Here is a 14,273-nt window from a genome sequence, read left to right as displayed (position 1 = left end):
GCTAAATACTGGAAAGCAATGATATTCTGTAAGATTCCGGGTGAATCAATTGTACACGTGGGAAAGGTTCGCCGCGCGAAATTGTTCGTTTAACAAATTGACCAATTACATGCATAAAAGTGCGTATCTTCACCTTTTTCGAGAAGATTAATAATTCGCATCTTTCTGCTGCACGAAAATAAGAGATAGAAAGTTTTCGACGCGACAGTATCTTCTTTGTGTGGCGCGAGTATTATTCCGAGAGCGGCAAAACGCATTTTCAAATGAAACGCTGAATTGAATGTATAATTTGTGTAGTTGGAAAACGCGTTTTGTGAATTGTTGGGTTCACACGCGGGCAAATATTTGTTTTCTAAAAAGAACCTGATATTAATATAAAATAAACGTTTTTAAATTATATGTGTACGAGTACTCGACAGGCCTGCAATGATGAATGAAATTGAAAGAAATATCACTGGCTTACCCAACTCGGACTTTATCTACTTACGCACGAACATTTTATTTTTGATGATACTCTCTAGCTACTACGTGACGATTCCTTTCTTTATTCAGGCATAATATAAGAGGAATACGATGTCCAAAACGGTAGATTTTAAAAAAATTCCCAATTTATAATCAAGGATAATAAGTATCAAGTCAGTATATTAATCAACCATAAACTCGTAAAAAATTTCCTTGATTAAGTTAGCTCACAATAAATATGTGTGTGACAGAAGATCCTTCGCCGTATTAATACTTTCGAAAATATGACGATTTAATTTTCAGTCGAGAATAATGATAGCCATATCGTCATATCGTGCAATATTTCGGACGGCGCGAAGCATAATACGAAAATCTGATGCAAGGATTAGTTAAGCGACTTATTAAAAATCGATAATCTATAGGTAATGCAAGCGTAAAAGTTTCGATGCTGTGTATCACGAATGTAAGTACTCTGATACGTCTATATATATATATATATATATATATATATATATATATATATATATATTCGAATAATTTCTCACCTTTTACCGCGCGTGCCTAAGAGGTATATCTTACGGAGATGTCGAGGTCGTTAACAATTTCTTTTTTTTACAACAATGTGATATCTTCAATACTTCAGTATATCTTCTCCAAATCGCACTTTTAGTAAAATAATCACCACGTAAAATCTTCTTATCACAATAATTCTTCAACGTTATAGCTTTGTTTACAAATACCAGCGACGGGAACAATAGCCTGCAACGTAATCCACCAATCTTTTCATCCAAAATATCTAAAAATAACCCGTGAAGATTCGACGTCCTCTATATCAATCCGCAGTCTATACTCTCTCCCATAAAGCCGGAAAAAAGCCTTCGAGAATAACAACCATACATTATGCAAGCCAATTAGTCAGCTCTGACTAATGTCAACCGCGCAGACACACGCAAAAAGAGTTTTTGATGGGCCCATTATCGATCCCCTCTTTCTCTATATTTCCATCGTTGACGCGTCAATATTATAATAGGATCCCCCCCCCCCCCCTCACTCGATGTCGATAATCCCGAAAATTCGGCGAAGCCTCTTGTGCATTAGAGCAGATAGAAAGGACGCCGATGTCGTGTGTCGGGGTAGGGGCAAGTGCCGGGCAGAGAAGCGAAGATATCTCGCGAGTCGAGTCGCGCGCGGCAGAAGAGAAGAGAGTGAGTGTGCGCGCGGAAGTTACAAGTTGTGCAGGACGAGCTATACCGAGAGTAGGTGTGTGTGGAACTTTAACCGATGAACTGAGACGACCCGCAACATGCGGATTTTACCGGGAGTTTTGAGTGAGTTTTCGATTTTTCTTTTTTTTAACTTTGGCTTTTGCTGTGCGATGGTTTTTCTACTTTTTTTGAAATTTTTGAAACGTGCAATAACTTTTTGCAAAATTTAACTCTTTAAACTAAAACGTCTAGACGCAGGCATAATTGAAATGGAAAACTGAGGTGACATACATTAACATCGCTTAATTTTAACATCCTTGTTTTTGACACTCCCTATAAAAAAAACGTTAAATATTCAAGCAGCGCACACGTGTGGATCGTCAAAATAATTAATCATCTCGTCGTCGTATCAAATTACCCTACATGAAAGCCAGTAATTCGCCAGCAACTTTTACTAAAACCATCCTAAACGCGGTGTATAATGAGAAAGAGTATAAACTGCATAAGTAGACACTGAGCGAACATAGTCAGACGTTCCCGACGTACAAACATCATCGAAGAAATATTTGCCGATTTCGAGTATAATCGGATTATTAATAAATCCATTATAAATTCGCTTTTCCTCATCGAGCGTCGATGCGGGCAAAAGCCCCGGCGATCGTAACCACGATCATCAACAGCAAATCCGACTGCATTTTCGAGAATTTCAATTTACGAGACAGTACACGTCGTTTATTAATCACAACGATAACGGTATTCCAGAATTGACGAACCGCATCCTCCAATTTTACAATCACCATAAACCCGCGGCGCTATTAATCGACCTCCGTATAATAAAACGTCCATATCCCGGGAACAAAACAAACAATCGCCGAGAGAAAAATTGAATTTCTCATCGAGCAGTTTTCTCAAAAACTCTCCAGCAGCCAGCAGCATCAGCAACAACAAAAAAAGAAACATAACTGGGTACACAGAGTATATATAATACCCACAAGAACGAAAGTGAAATAACTTTCGCGCTCTGCAGTGATTCATTTCTTTCGGCGCTCGCGCGCTGCGTTTTCTAGCAATTACCCGCCGCACGGCGCAGCATCTCCAGCGGTACATTATACGCAGAGGTCTAAACTCGTCCATAAAGTTCGCGAGCGAACCCCATAACACGCCCCGTGAGTATAGGAATGCGTAATGGGCAGCGCGAGTGTTTTCTCGTATATAACGGGCGAGAAAGTACGAAAAAATAGATGGTTGTAACGGTTAAGCGAGAGAGTTGCTCCTTTGTATTATTTTTTTTTTTTTTTTGCTTTTGATTGAGGGCTGAGAGGCTGGACGTATAAAGGGGTTAGTTGGAATAGAGGAGAAATTTTTCCTCGCGGAGATCTGGATCGCGATTGCGCGTGACTTTTTAATTCGGACTAGGAAGATAGGATCTTCGTGGTAATTCGTGTAATGTAGTAGTGCAGCTGATTCGTCATTTTTGCGAGCAAACTCGGGTAATTTTTAAAAGAGCTTAGAACCATAAAATATTGCGATGATAAAACGCAGCATTGTAATTTTAAGTTATAGAGAAATAAGCTCAGTTTCTTTTATGCGTTTTTAAGAGATTGCGTGAAAGTATTGACAGTTTAATATCTACTTGACGACGTGACGATTTCCACCAAGTACAACCAAGACAATTAATTCGTTCTAGTTATACGCTTTTCAAATTTTTCGACAGATATCTTTTCATTTCTTCTTTGCAGTGTAGAAACGTCATCGGTTATGCATACTTCTACGCCTCCAAAAAAGGTAACGGCGGTGCATTCAAATGACAAAATTTAAGTTCCCAAATGATACACTTAAAAATTGTACAATTCACTAGACTGCGTTATTGCGTAACGGAACAAACAACAGCCACACGCAAAATACTCGAAAACGGCCGAAACGCGGGTCAGCCAAGTGTACTTTAAAAAACACTCAAGAGGTGGAATTAGATGGTAAAAATGTATCTACCGTGACGTAACGTTCTTAAAAATTATTTATTTTGCTTTCATAATGCATCCAGCCTCTAATGCAACATTATCATAAATTTGAAGATTTATGAATCCAAGAAAGCTTCGCTGATGGTTATAAATTTATTATATTCGTATCCAATCCAATTGCCAAATAAAATCTGTTGAAACAACAAAGTGATGCCAAGCCTAATGAGCCAAACAAACGTTGCTTCTTTCAAAATCGATTAAGATAATCGTAAATCAATATTTACAAAATATCCTTTAATTTACTACTTATCCATTCAAATCGATCCGATACTCTTATCGAATCTCAGATCTGCACGAAATTACAAAATTCATCGAACGATCTTTCTGCAGCCTTCGGCATATCCTCGCAGCCCTCAAAGTCAGATCCAGTAGGAATAAAACCGTTAAATCCTGTGGCATAAAAACCGGGCATATAACGATCGCATTATCCTCCCGTTCTCAACCGCGCGCAGCCGCACGTGAAAGTCTCTCTAATAAATACCCCAAGCGTTTAAACCTGCAACAACCTGAAGAACCCAACGCAGATATTTTAATGCATACGTCCGACGATAAAGCATCGACGAAATATAATATCCTCGAAAACAGAGCAAACAACGCGGCGAGACCGCCTCGGGTAAAAAAGTCGCGGATGCAACTTCCGAGACGTGGCGCAACCTCAGACACATCTCGGACTTTCTCACGTAAGGAAGACTATGCGAAGACGAATTAACTGTTTTTAATCAAAAGCCGTAAGCGCGCAGGAGAAAACGTAATCTAATTCGAGGCGAACGTGTGCAGTGCATGTATGTATATCGATCTTGATTTAATAATCGTAATTTGCTCGCTGTTACGTCAGGAGAGCGAGTATGTGTGTGTGTTTTGGTGCAGCTCGCGACCGAGTTATGCGGCAAACGCTCGGGATTAAACGTTTGTGGGAAGCTTGGATGTCGGAAGGGAAGTCGTATTATACGCGCGCGCACGCGATGTGTAGGAAAAGTTTGCGAAATGGGGATTTTAGAGGATATTAAATTCTTTATATGGCATTGTTTGCATGGTGATGGGATTGTAAGAGTGTTGGTTTTAGAGGTGTAGGAAAATGTTTTATTATTTAAAATTATATTATTTTATAGCTATATGAGAGCAGATGCGGCCGATAGATTTATTTGCGGAATTCGTTAAATTGTTTTGCTATACATACTTTGTTGTGAAAGTTCCATGTCTATTTAATCCTACTTTTTAGTGGACTAATTTAGCTGTAAAGATACAAGGCGATAAAAACAAACACAGAAAGATTGTATCATTTACAAATTTTATACTTACCCGCATCGCGTCACGTTTTCCATCAGAAGCGTCGCGCCGCGGCAGAGGTGAGCCGAGGCCATATCGAAATCGCGATTAATAATGCAAAACCAGCGCGCGAGCACGTTTCGAAAGGCGTATCGTCGTCGCGACGCCTGCTGTGCCATCTCGATATGTTAATTTCAAGGGAAATCACTAGACAGGAGAGTCACTGCAATTCGTTCGACGTCACTCTCGGATGCACATCTGAAACACAAATATTGTTGTCATCATTATTCTTCATACATCCTAGATTATAATATGCATGTGCGCTGAGAAAGTAATTCTTAAAATTCGCATTGCCTCGTAAACATTCACCGCACGCGTTCGCGTATACACATGTAAACCGGCACTTAAAAATCCATAATCGCAAAGGGGCGCACGTACACGGCTTTAACGTCGAATTTTTAACGCGTCTTCTGTGTAATCATCGAAAAGTTCAGGATAAAAATCGAGCTTTTCGCATAGGGGGCTATAATGAACGACGAGCAGGAATTTCACCAAGCTTCGCTACTTTTTTCTCCGCCATAATCACGGCCCGCGTGCGCTGTACACGGCGCCCAATCCGATAATGAGTAGGTGAGATGCCGCTTTTGGAGTCGAGCGCGCGCGTGCTGCGTAAAGATGCAAATTTGAATTTAACTACTTGATGAAAGTCGATATGCGGCGTTGGCTGCGAATTGTTGAGGTTTTTTTTTTTAAAGTTAGTGTGTGTGTGTGTGTGTGTGTGAATTATTTGTTTATTTGAAGATTCGATTGTTGGGAAATTTAACTATTAGATTGCCGAGAACAACAGCGGACTGTATACTCGTCATCAGGTTCTATATAGTCAGGTCATTAAAAACTTTGACCGCAAACCGCATGTGCTGCATCATAACGCGTGAAAGTCTCTCGCGCAAGTGCAATGGACTGTGTGTATATAGTGTCTAGCTTTGATGATACACGATAACGATACCACTTGTTTTCTGATCAGCTTCTTTATTTTGTAAATTACCCAAAACCCAGACAAATTTTTTATCATCAAATTTTCACTTTTATTCATGTAGAAGCATATACATATAATATAAGAAATTGATTTCTACGGCAAATCAAGTCAAAAAATCTTCATCCTCCTCTTGCTTCTTTCTGTTATCAGTTTTCTCAGCGACGACGCTTTGCTGCTGCGCATCTCTCGGCCTCTCATTTGAATACGACGATCATGAGCTGAGGCCGAGACTACTCTCAAGGCGAGCCATCGACGGTACGAGGGGCAGGTTCGTGTATATCTAAATATATATCTTATCGGAGACGAAAAAGACCTGCATTTTTTGTAGTAAAGGTATAAGCTTACGTCGCTAATGAGACTCGTTCGCTTTGTGCTTTTGCCGTCCACAGAAAACACTTTAATCCAAAGGAGGACAACTTCTTCGACGATTATGGATTCGAAAAAGGACAGTATCACGGAGAGAAGGAAAACGCGGGTAAGGCAGGGTTTTGATCTATTTTGACAGGCGATTGTGTTGAGTTGAAGCACATTATGATGAGTATTTTCACAGGATACGACGATCTCAAGAGTAACGTGCCCGGCGAACCTGGAATCGACTATCCGGCTTTCGTGAGGATTCCAAGGACGACCTTCTCGTGCATCGGTCGGGATCGAGGTAATGACTTTTTGATAGTGATTACAGTTTTTTCTTTTTCTTCATTGAAATAGGGCATTAATTATTTTTAAATTTGTCGAAAAACGTTGGATATTTTCGTAATCGATTTTTTTGTACCGCACGAAAACGTAAGTGTAATGTAATACCTCTCATTGCGAGAACAGAATACGAAAATTTCGTGTGCAAACTAACAAATTCCTTATGGTACCGGCTAAACGCAGCAGACAAGGAAAAAAAAGAGGAAATCGGCACTCGGCAAAAGTTGCGTATAAATTGCCGCGTGTCATCTTAACTCTAAAGATCTTAATATCCGCGTTTGTCATCGTGGTTCCGAAGAAAAAAATTTCACTCGTGCCGCAACAGGCATATAATATTCCACAGACGACAATATCACGATGACTCATGTATATACATGTTGGAACCGGCGAATTGTGGAATCCGGAGGTTCTAAAATTATACGAAGACGATCAAATCTTTTTCCTTTTTGACTCATCTCGCGATCACATAGCGTCATTGACTTTCCTAATCGATGAATGACATACCGATCGTTTGTTTTGATAGGAGAATTTTTTCCTGTTATTATCGCTTATAGAATTATTTTTACGTAAAAGCACGTTACCTATTCTTCTCTTCCGTTCAACTCGTACATTATGTATCCCGTCTTAAATCTACGGTAATGGCAATGAGCTAATAGATAGCGTTTAAGCGAGAACAGCGTGTCACGGTAGCGCAGGTTCACTATCGATTATGCATATAACTTTTTGGTTGAAACTGATAGCTATGATAGATTGGTGCAGCAGCTCGCGGCGAACTAGGCGGTATAATCATCGCGGCCTTTAGCTCGGAAAAGAGAAAAGCCGCTTATTATCGTCAATTAGGCAAGTGAGTTGAGTGGCATTATAATGGGTCCGTTAAAAGTAATGGAAAAAAATGAAAGGCGCTTAGTCACTGTATTGGCTGGAAGATGTATTCTATTTTGTATATAAATATTCAAATTTCACACGAATATAGATCTTCACACTATAGAATAATAAGAACACAAATTAATCCAACGGTTTGTCCATCCGCGGATGCATAACAATGCGGAAGTTAATAATCATACGTAAGCGTGAAATTGACTGTCTCAAAAGTCCATATAGCAAGCTTTTTTCGCATCTCATTAAATGATTTAATCATTCATTCAACTCGAGTGTACACCTATTACGAACACACTGTTGATATTTTAATTTTCATCCGTAACGGAAGAGACGCTAAATTGCCGTGCACAGAATGTATACACAGAGTTATCATATGCATATAAGGTGTATAACTGTATACGTCATTTTCGTAGGAATACCGTAAGCGGATTACGTGTGTATATTGTACACAGAGTGTTTTTTTTGCGCTCGTGAAATTCTTCGAAGTGAAAGCGCCGCTACAACGTCGTAGCGTCTATTATTTTAAACAAGAAAAGAACGTTAATTAGAGTCCGCGCGACATTTGCATAAATTTTCAGCTCTATTTTTGCGCAATTATTGCAGTGTTACGCGCAGCTGTATTAGTTATAAGATGATTATATTGTTATGAAAATAGTAAATTTTCATTGATCGTAATTCTACAAATGCACAAAGGAATCTCTGAATTCGACTCATGACTAACCACAATCGTACCGGATCCACCTTCCACCTCCAATATCCAAAAGAAATCTCCGAAGCCCATCGCCCCACATCCTTCCTCCCACACGAATACCACCGAAAATCTTTCGCAAACCAGAAAATCACCCACGTATCCTCAGAACCGAGTATACTAAGAACAGAAGATCCACGAAAAGTTCGCGCCGAAAAATCGATGTCAAGGATCCCGGACCTTTTCCTCGATCGCTAGACACGCAACGATTATTCCCGCTTTCGCAACGGCTCGCGCGCAATGCATCTTCTCTTTTTCTCGTTAGTCGTGGGTTGGTAATGAGGCGGGCGCGTATACACTCGGGACCTTTTTGAATTTATCGCCGTCCAGGTGTCACCGGCTTTTTCTTTCTTTGTTTCAGCATAGGTATTTACAAGTCTTAGCTTGGGATGTCGGTCGTAAATATTAAAGTGTCGGTTGTCGTACTGCGTTGATTGTATTTTTGGAAGTCGTTTGTGGACGGTTGATTATAGTAATCGGCTGCAGAGGGGACTTTTAGATACTTTTTATGGTGTTTGTACGCGAAGAGATGCGCTTTTTGTAGAGATTCGTTCAGGCTGAATTGATAGTTTGGTTCATGCAAAGAGTGCGTTTTGTTGGTTAAATAAATTTTAGCGTGTCGACGTCGGCGAAAAAGTCGGAAATATGATTTATCGGGCTCTTTAGTATCGTTATTCAAGCGGTTAAATAGGAAATTCCTTATTTAAATGTGCTAATTATATGATCATAACTATTGTAAACACGAAGTTACGTTCCAGCGTTAAGCATATACGAAAAAAAACACCTCTAAAAAAAGTCTTCACTTTTTATGGAGAACTTAACTGCACCGATATATTTATACCGACCAAATTATGCAAATCCACGAACAGAAATACCTGCTAATAATATTCGCACAAGCGATGACCGACGTCGATAATTCGGGAAAAAATACTCAGGCGGCCGCTTTTGTATGACATCTTTCCCAGAGTCAGGGGCTCGGCTCCTCGCGCCTATTATGCTCAATCCCTTTTTGCGGCTGTGATTGAATGATCCGGGCTTGGTTTTGATCGACGATAAACCTCATCTTTTCTTGGCAACTGTCAAACCTAAACTTGTCTATTATATTATTTTTGCGGTTTTTTTCGCCTCGGCGTGCATCGTGACGCAGATGACTTTCGATTGATTGCGCGGCTCTGCGAGGCAGATATTAATTGAATTATAGTCTTTTATTGTCGCTCTTACCCAGTCCTGATGGAGACTTTCAGATGCATTAATATATACGTAGAGGATTTCAATGCTTTAGGTGCTGTCACGATTTGTTTTTCTCTCGTATTTTATTGCCGCTAAACGAGCACTTGTTATTTACCTTTACCTAGTTCTTTGAAGTATTCCATGTCGAGAGAGTATTGATGCGTTCAAGAATCAATCAATGCTGTAGATTCTATTTTACAGGTTTTAACAACTGTGAAAGTTTGAAATATAAGCATTTAACGATTGTTTTTACATATTCAGATTAGTAAGAATAGCTATCGAATAAAGTTCTTGTATGACAATAAGAATATAGGTGATTCGTGCTATTAAACTTGAACTTCCATTATAGTACATTAGTAACAAACACAACAAATTTAAAAACCACTCAATTTTGTTTAGTAAGCAATGTTTAAAGTAAAATTTTTCTTATTTCAGGTTACTATGCGGACGAGGAAGCTGGTTGCCAGGTCTTCCACGTCTGCGACGAAGGTCTGGTCTCGACATTCCTGTGTCCAGTGGGTTCGCTCTTCAGTCAACGTCTACTAACCTGCGACTGGTGGAGCAAAGTGTCCTGCTCCAAGAGTCGCGAGTTCTACAGTCTTCAGCAACATGCAGAGGATGTACCTCTCACCGAGCAGCATGTGTTTCGTCACGCACTTCCAGATCATAAAGAGGCAGTCGAAGTTGTTAAGGATCAAGAGAAGGAGCAGAATCAGGTGAAGGAGACGCCTATCATCGTGAGCGTCAAGAAAAACGAGAATCAGCTGGAAAAGAGCCATAAACAGAAGCACAAAGGTGAACATGTTAGGGGACAGGCTCATCCGAGAAATCCATTCCTCGAGGTACAGAACGAGAACTCGCCGGTTATTAGGATCAAGCCTGTTGTCGAGGAGGACAGAAGATCGAGGGTTAGAGGACAGTCAAGGTACGTTGAAACGCCATGCACATGATAAAGTATTGTACTGCATAATGTATAAACGTTAATCTGTGAATTTTAGAACGAACACTGTCAACGTTCAAACTCATCATCGAAGAAGACTAAACCCGGAAGTCTCGTCTACAGAGCTTCCAAGCGTAACGAAGACGACGATTGGTATCGTCAACGAAGAGGTCTCTTTCTCGTCACCAGTTGCTGAAAATGATCACTTTTCTGTAACAACCACGACTTTGCAGAATGAAGATAATACCAGTGAAGATGTTCCAGCTGATTTGACTGTCACGAAGAAAGAACTGGGTGATGATGTAACTGAATCGACAGAGCCAACTGATGTTGGCAATCATAACTCTGCCCTTGAGTATGATGATATGGAGGGTAAGGAAAGTATTGGACTAGCGACTTCTCATGCTGAGAGGAAACTTGAGGAAGAAGAGAATAACGCAGGAACGACCGAAAGTAGTGTGAATGAAGTAACGACTTTAGAATCTGTTGACAGTACGACTTCTGTTATCATAGAGAAAGTCGAATCAACAACGCAAGTAGATGAAGCTATTCAGGCAAAGGAAAGCATTGGTTTGGTGCATTCCAAAATCCAAGAGAAACTTCAATTGTACGGGCAGGAGAAAGCGAGTGTCAATGATGACTCACAGAACAACGCTGAGGCAAAGACTGAAGAATCTGTAAACTCAGTTGATGATGTTAAGGAAACAACTCAGCAGTACCAAACCGAAGCGTTGACGGAGTTACCAACAAATACACAAACTTCGACGGAAGCTACCACTTCTTACACTTTCCCTGATGTGGATAATACAGAGGCAGTGCCTACCAGAAGAACGCAGCAAGTTCGCAAGATGTCTGGTTTCCGCATCAACGTGGCAGAAAAAAGGACCACGGAAGCGACGACTTTACCGTATGACGAGATCAGCTCTTCGGATTATGAAGAGCTGTTGAATTCCTCCGATACTTCTTTCACTTCGACTATTTTACCCGTTACGGTCACCACTGAGGAACCAACGACGATAATGTCGAACAATGTCAGAAGAATATCGGATACGGTTGAAGAAAGCAATGCTCCGTTCGGAGTAATGTTGCCACTGAACGGTAGCAGCGAGTTTCCGGTAACTATAAATGATCAGAGACCGATAGGCGTCAACCTATTGGGTCAACTGATTTCCCAACACGAGAGTCAACCGATCGATTTGACAAATCTCGAAATTGTCAGGTCAGATGAACCAAAACAACCGCAGCCTCAAAATCAAGATGTCAGTGCTTCCGTACCGAATGTTAGAACTTATCAGCATTTCAGAAGTCATCCGGTACAGCAAAGTAATCAACAAGATTATAGAAATTATGAGCAACAGCCTGTGATAGCTACGACTTTCAGAAATTATCAGGAACAGTACGTGCCTACAACCGCTCGAGTGACTCAACAGGATTACAATGATTACCAAAATAATCAAGAAGTACAGACCAATTACAGAAGTAATAACAATCAAGAGTTCATAACTCAACAGATCGTACCTACTACCACCGAGGTTGTACCCCAACAAAATTTTGGAAACTATCAGAATCAACAAGACAAAACTTCAGATTTCAATAATTATGAAGATAACGACGGATCTCGAGATTTCACAACTACTACAGTAGCTCCTCAACCAACTTCTAGAAACTACCCGAGTCGTGGAAATGCGCAACAGAACTCTAGGAATAACCAAGCTAATCGCAACGGACGCGGAAACTATAGACATCCAAGAATCCAAAATTATGACAGTACTGCTGTCAGGAATCATTTTCCCGATCCAGTATTGTCCGTTAACTATAATACTTATCAGAGTCAACCTCAAGCACCTGCAACGTTAAACAATTATCAAAATCAACCTCAAGAATCTCCAAAGTACAATACTTTCCAAAACCAACCCGAAGAACATTCGAACATTGATACTTATCAGAATCAACCAGAAGACGCAACTAAATATAACAATTTCCAACTCCATCCACAAATTCATATCAATATAGATTCTCATCAAAATCAGCCTGAACAACCAAAATGGAACAATCAACGTAATCAGCCTGAAAATTTACAGAATTATGTTAACTACCAAACGCACCATTACCCAGAAAATTTCCCTGACTACCAACAAAATTATAATTATCAATCTCAACCAACTACTGAGATTCCTCAGATCCGCCAGAAGCCGCAATCAAACTTTGGTAACTCTCGACCCGTCAATTATCAAGTACAAACTACAACAGCTCCCCAAGTCCATCACAGACCACAGCAGAATATTGATAACTCTCCAAACTATGCGGCTCAGCAGAATACGAAGAATTTTCAGAGTACTAGAAATCAACAGCCCACGGTAAACACTCAGAACTACGATTACCCAAATTACGACAGCGCTGAAGACATTGCCGAGAATACAAACTTCGGTGAATTCGGTGTTCGGATTTCTGCGAAGAATCCAAGTGATAATATTTTGACAGTGAATGCGAAAAGGCCAAAAATTACAGAAAACTCTAATGACGCTCACACGATAAATGCAGGACTGCAAGGAAAAGCTGCAAATTTCCTCTGGGCCATGAGTCAACTGGCTAAAACCGATCGTTTACCTAGACCTTTCACTCAGAACAAGAATAATGGAGAAGATAGTTTTAGTAGACATCGAAACACGCATTATCGTAATAATGTCCCCGATGACAAACCTAGACAGAACGTCAACAACTTCAGGTCAGTTTCTACGAATGTTAACAATTATAACGCCGATTACAACGACAATCATCAGTACGTAAACGTAGATGACTTTGCGGCTCCTCGTTTTGAAAATCCGCAGTCTAATTCTCAGAAAAATAATCAACAAAGACAAGAGAGAATCTTAAACAAAGCATCACCTGCACCTGAGAGTCCCGTTATACCAATCTTACTGAATGCACCGGAACCGCAGCCCAACCCATACAACATCGAGAACATTCCAGAGGTGAACACAGTACCCTTTGACAGAAACTCGCAATTCGTTCAGGTATCGGCACCCGATCTAAGCCAGTACAACGTAGAAAGTACCAGCGTCCCCAGCAGTAACGATCAGATCCTGAGGGATCCACAACCTCAGTCGGTCGACTACAGTGACTACCAAGAGAACACACCAATACCAGATTTTCAAAATCAGCCTCAACCACAACCCATCGACTTTAACTACCAACCCACTACACAACAATCGATACAAGACGTCCGAGTACCTCAAAGAAATGTCGAGATAGTACAAGACACTCAGGACTTCAGGCCAACCGTCCCACCGACCACCAAAGAAATCTTCAATGTAAACGAAGATCAGAGGCACTCGAACTTCAACTCGACGCAAAAGCCGGCTACCAGCGTTGAAACCGAGTTCATACCTTCGCTCAGTTTTGATTTCGGCAGCGACGAGGGCAGGAAGGAGTATTTCGAGGCTCTGGAAAAAGGCCTTGTACCTAACGATAGCAACGCGAGAAGGATCGACGGAGATGTTAGTTCTTCAGATAGAGCGACCGTAGCTGTAGAGAAGATGGAAGAGGAACAAGTGCAGGAGACGACGACTAGTGATATTATGGACAATTTTACAGATACCGGGGTGGTAATGAGTGGAATGGAGTGATGATGATTATTTAGTTTCTCATTGAACCTGTAAAATATGTATTTAGACTTAAATTTTATTTTATTAATTAATATTAATATAATAATATTATTTACGTACACTTAAGTGTATAAGCTAAAGGCTTGCGAACGGACCGACGAGATAATTTTTTATACTTTGTAAATTATAAG

At 40.4% G+C, this 14,273-nt stretch overlaps 1 protein-coding gene across 1 annotated transcript; it reads left to right on the top strand.

Moving 5' to 3' along the window:
* Positions 1–1,588: 1,588 nt before the first annotated feature.
* Positions 1,589–14,264, top strand: LOC103316175. The gene is made up of 6 exons (XM_031929822.1): positions 1,589–1,790; positions 6,138–6,255; positions 6,377–6,462; positions 6,538–6,642; positions 9,973–10,462; positions 10,536–14,264. The coding sequence occupies exons 1-6, from the start codon at positions 1,766–1,768 to the stop codon at positions 14,101–14,103; spliced, it is 4,392 nt and encodes a 1,463-aa protein (XP_031785682.1). The 5' UTR covers positions 1,589–1,765; the 3' UTR covers positions 14,104–14,264.
* Positions 14,265–14,273: the final 9 nt, after the last annotated feature.

This window comes from Nasonia vitripennis, chromosome 4, assembly GCF_009193385.2.
Source record: "Nasonia vitripennis strain AsymCx chromosome 4, Nvit_psr_1.1, whole genome shotgun sequence".
NCBI classification, from domain to species: domain Eukaryota; kingdom Metazoa; phylum Arthropoda; class Insecta; order Hymenoptera; family Pteromalidae; genus Nasonia; species Nasonia vitripennis.
This window is presented reverse-complemented; position numbering and strand designations above follow the sequence as displayed.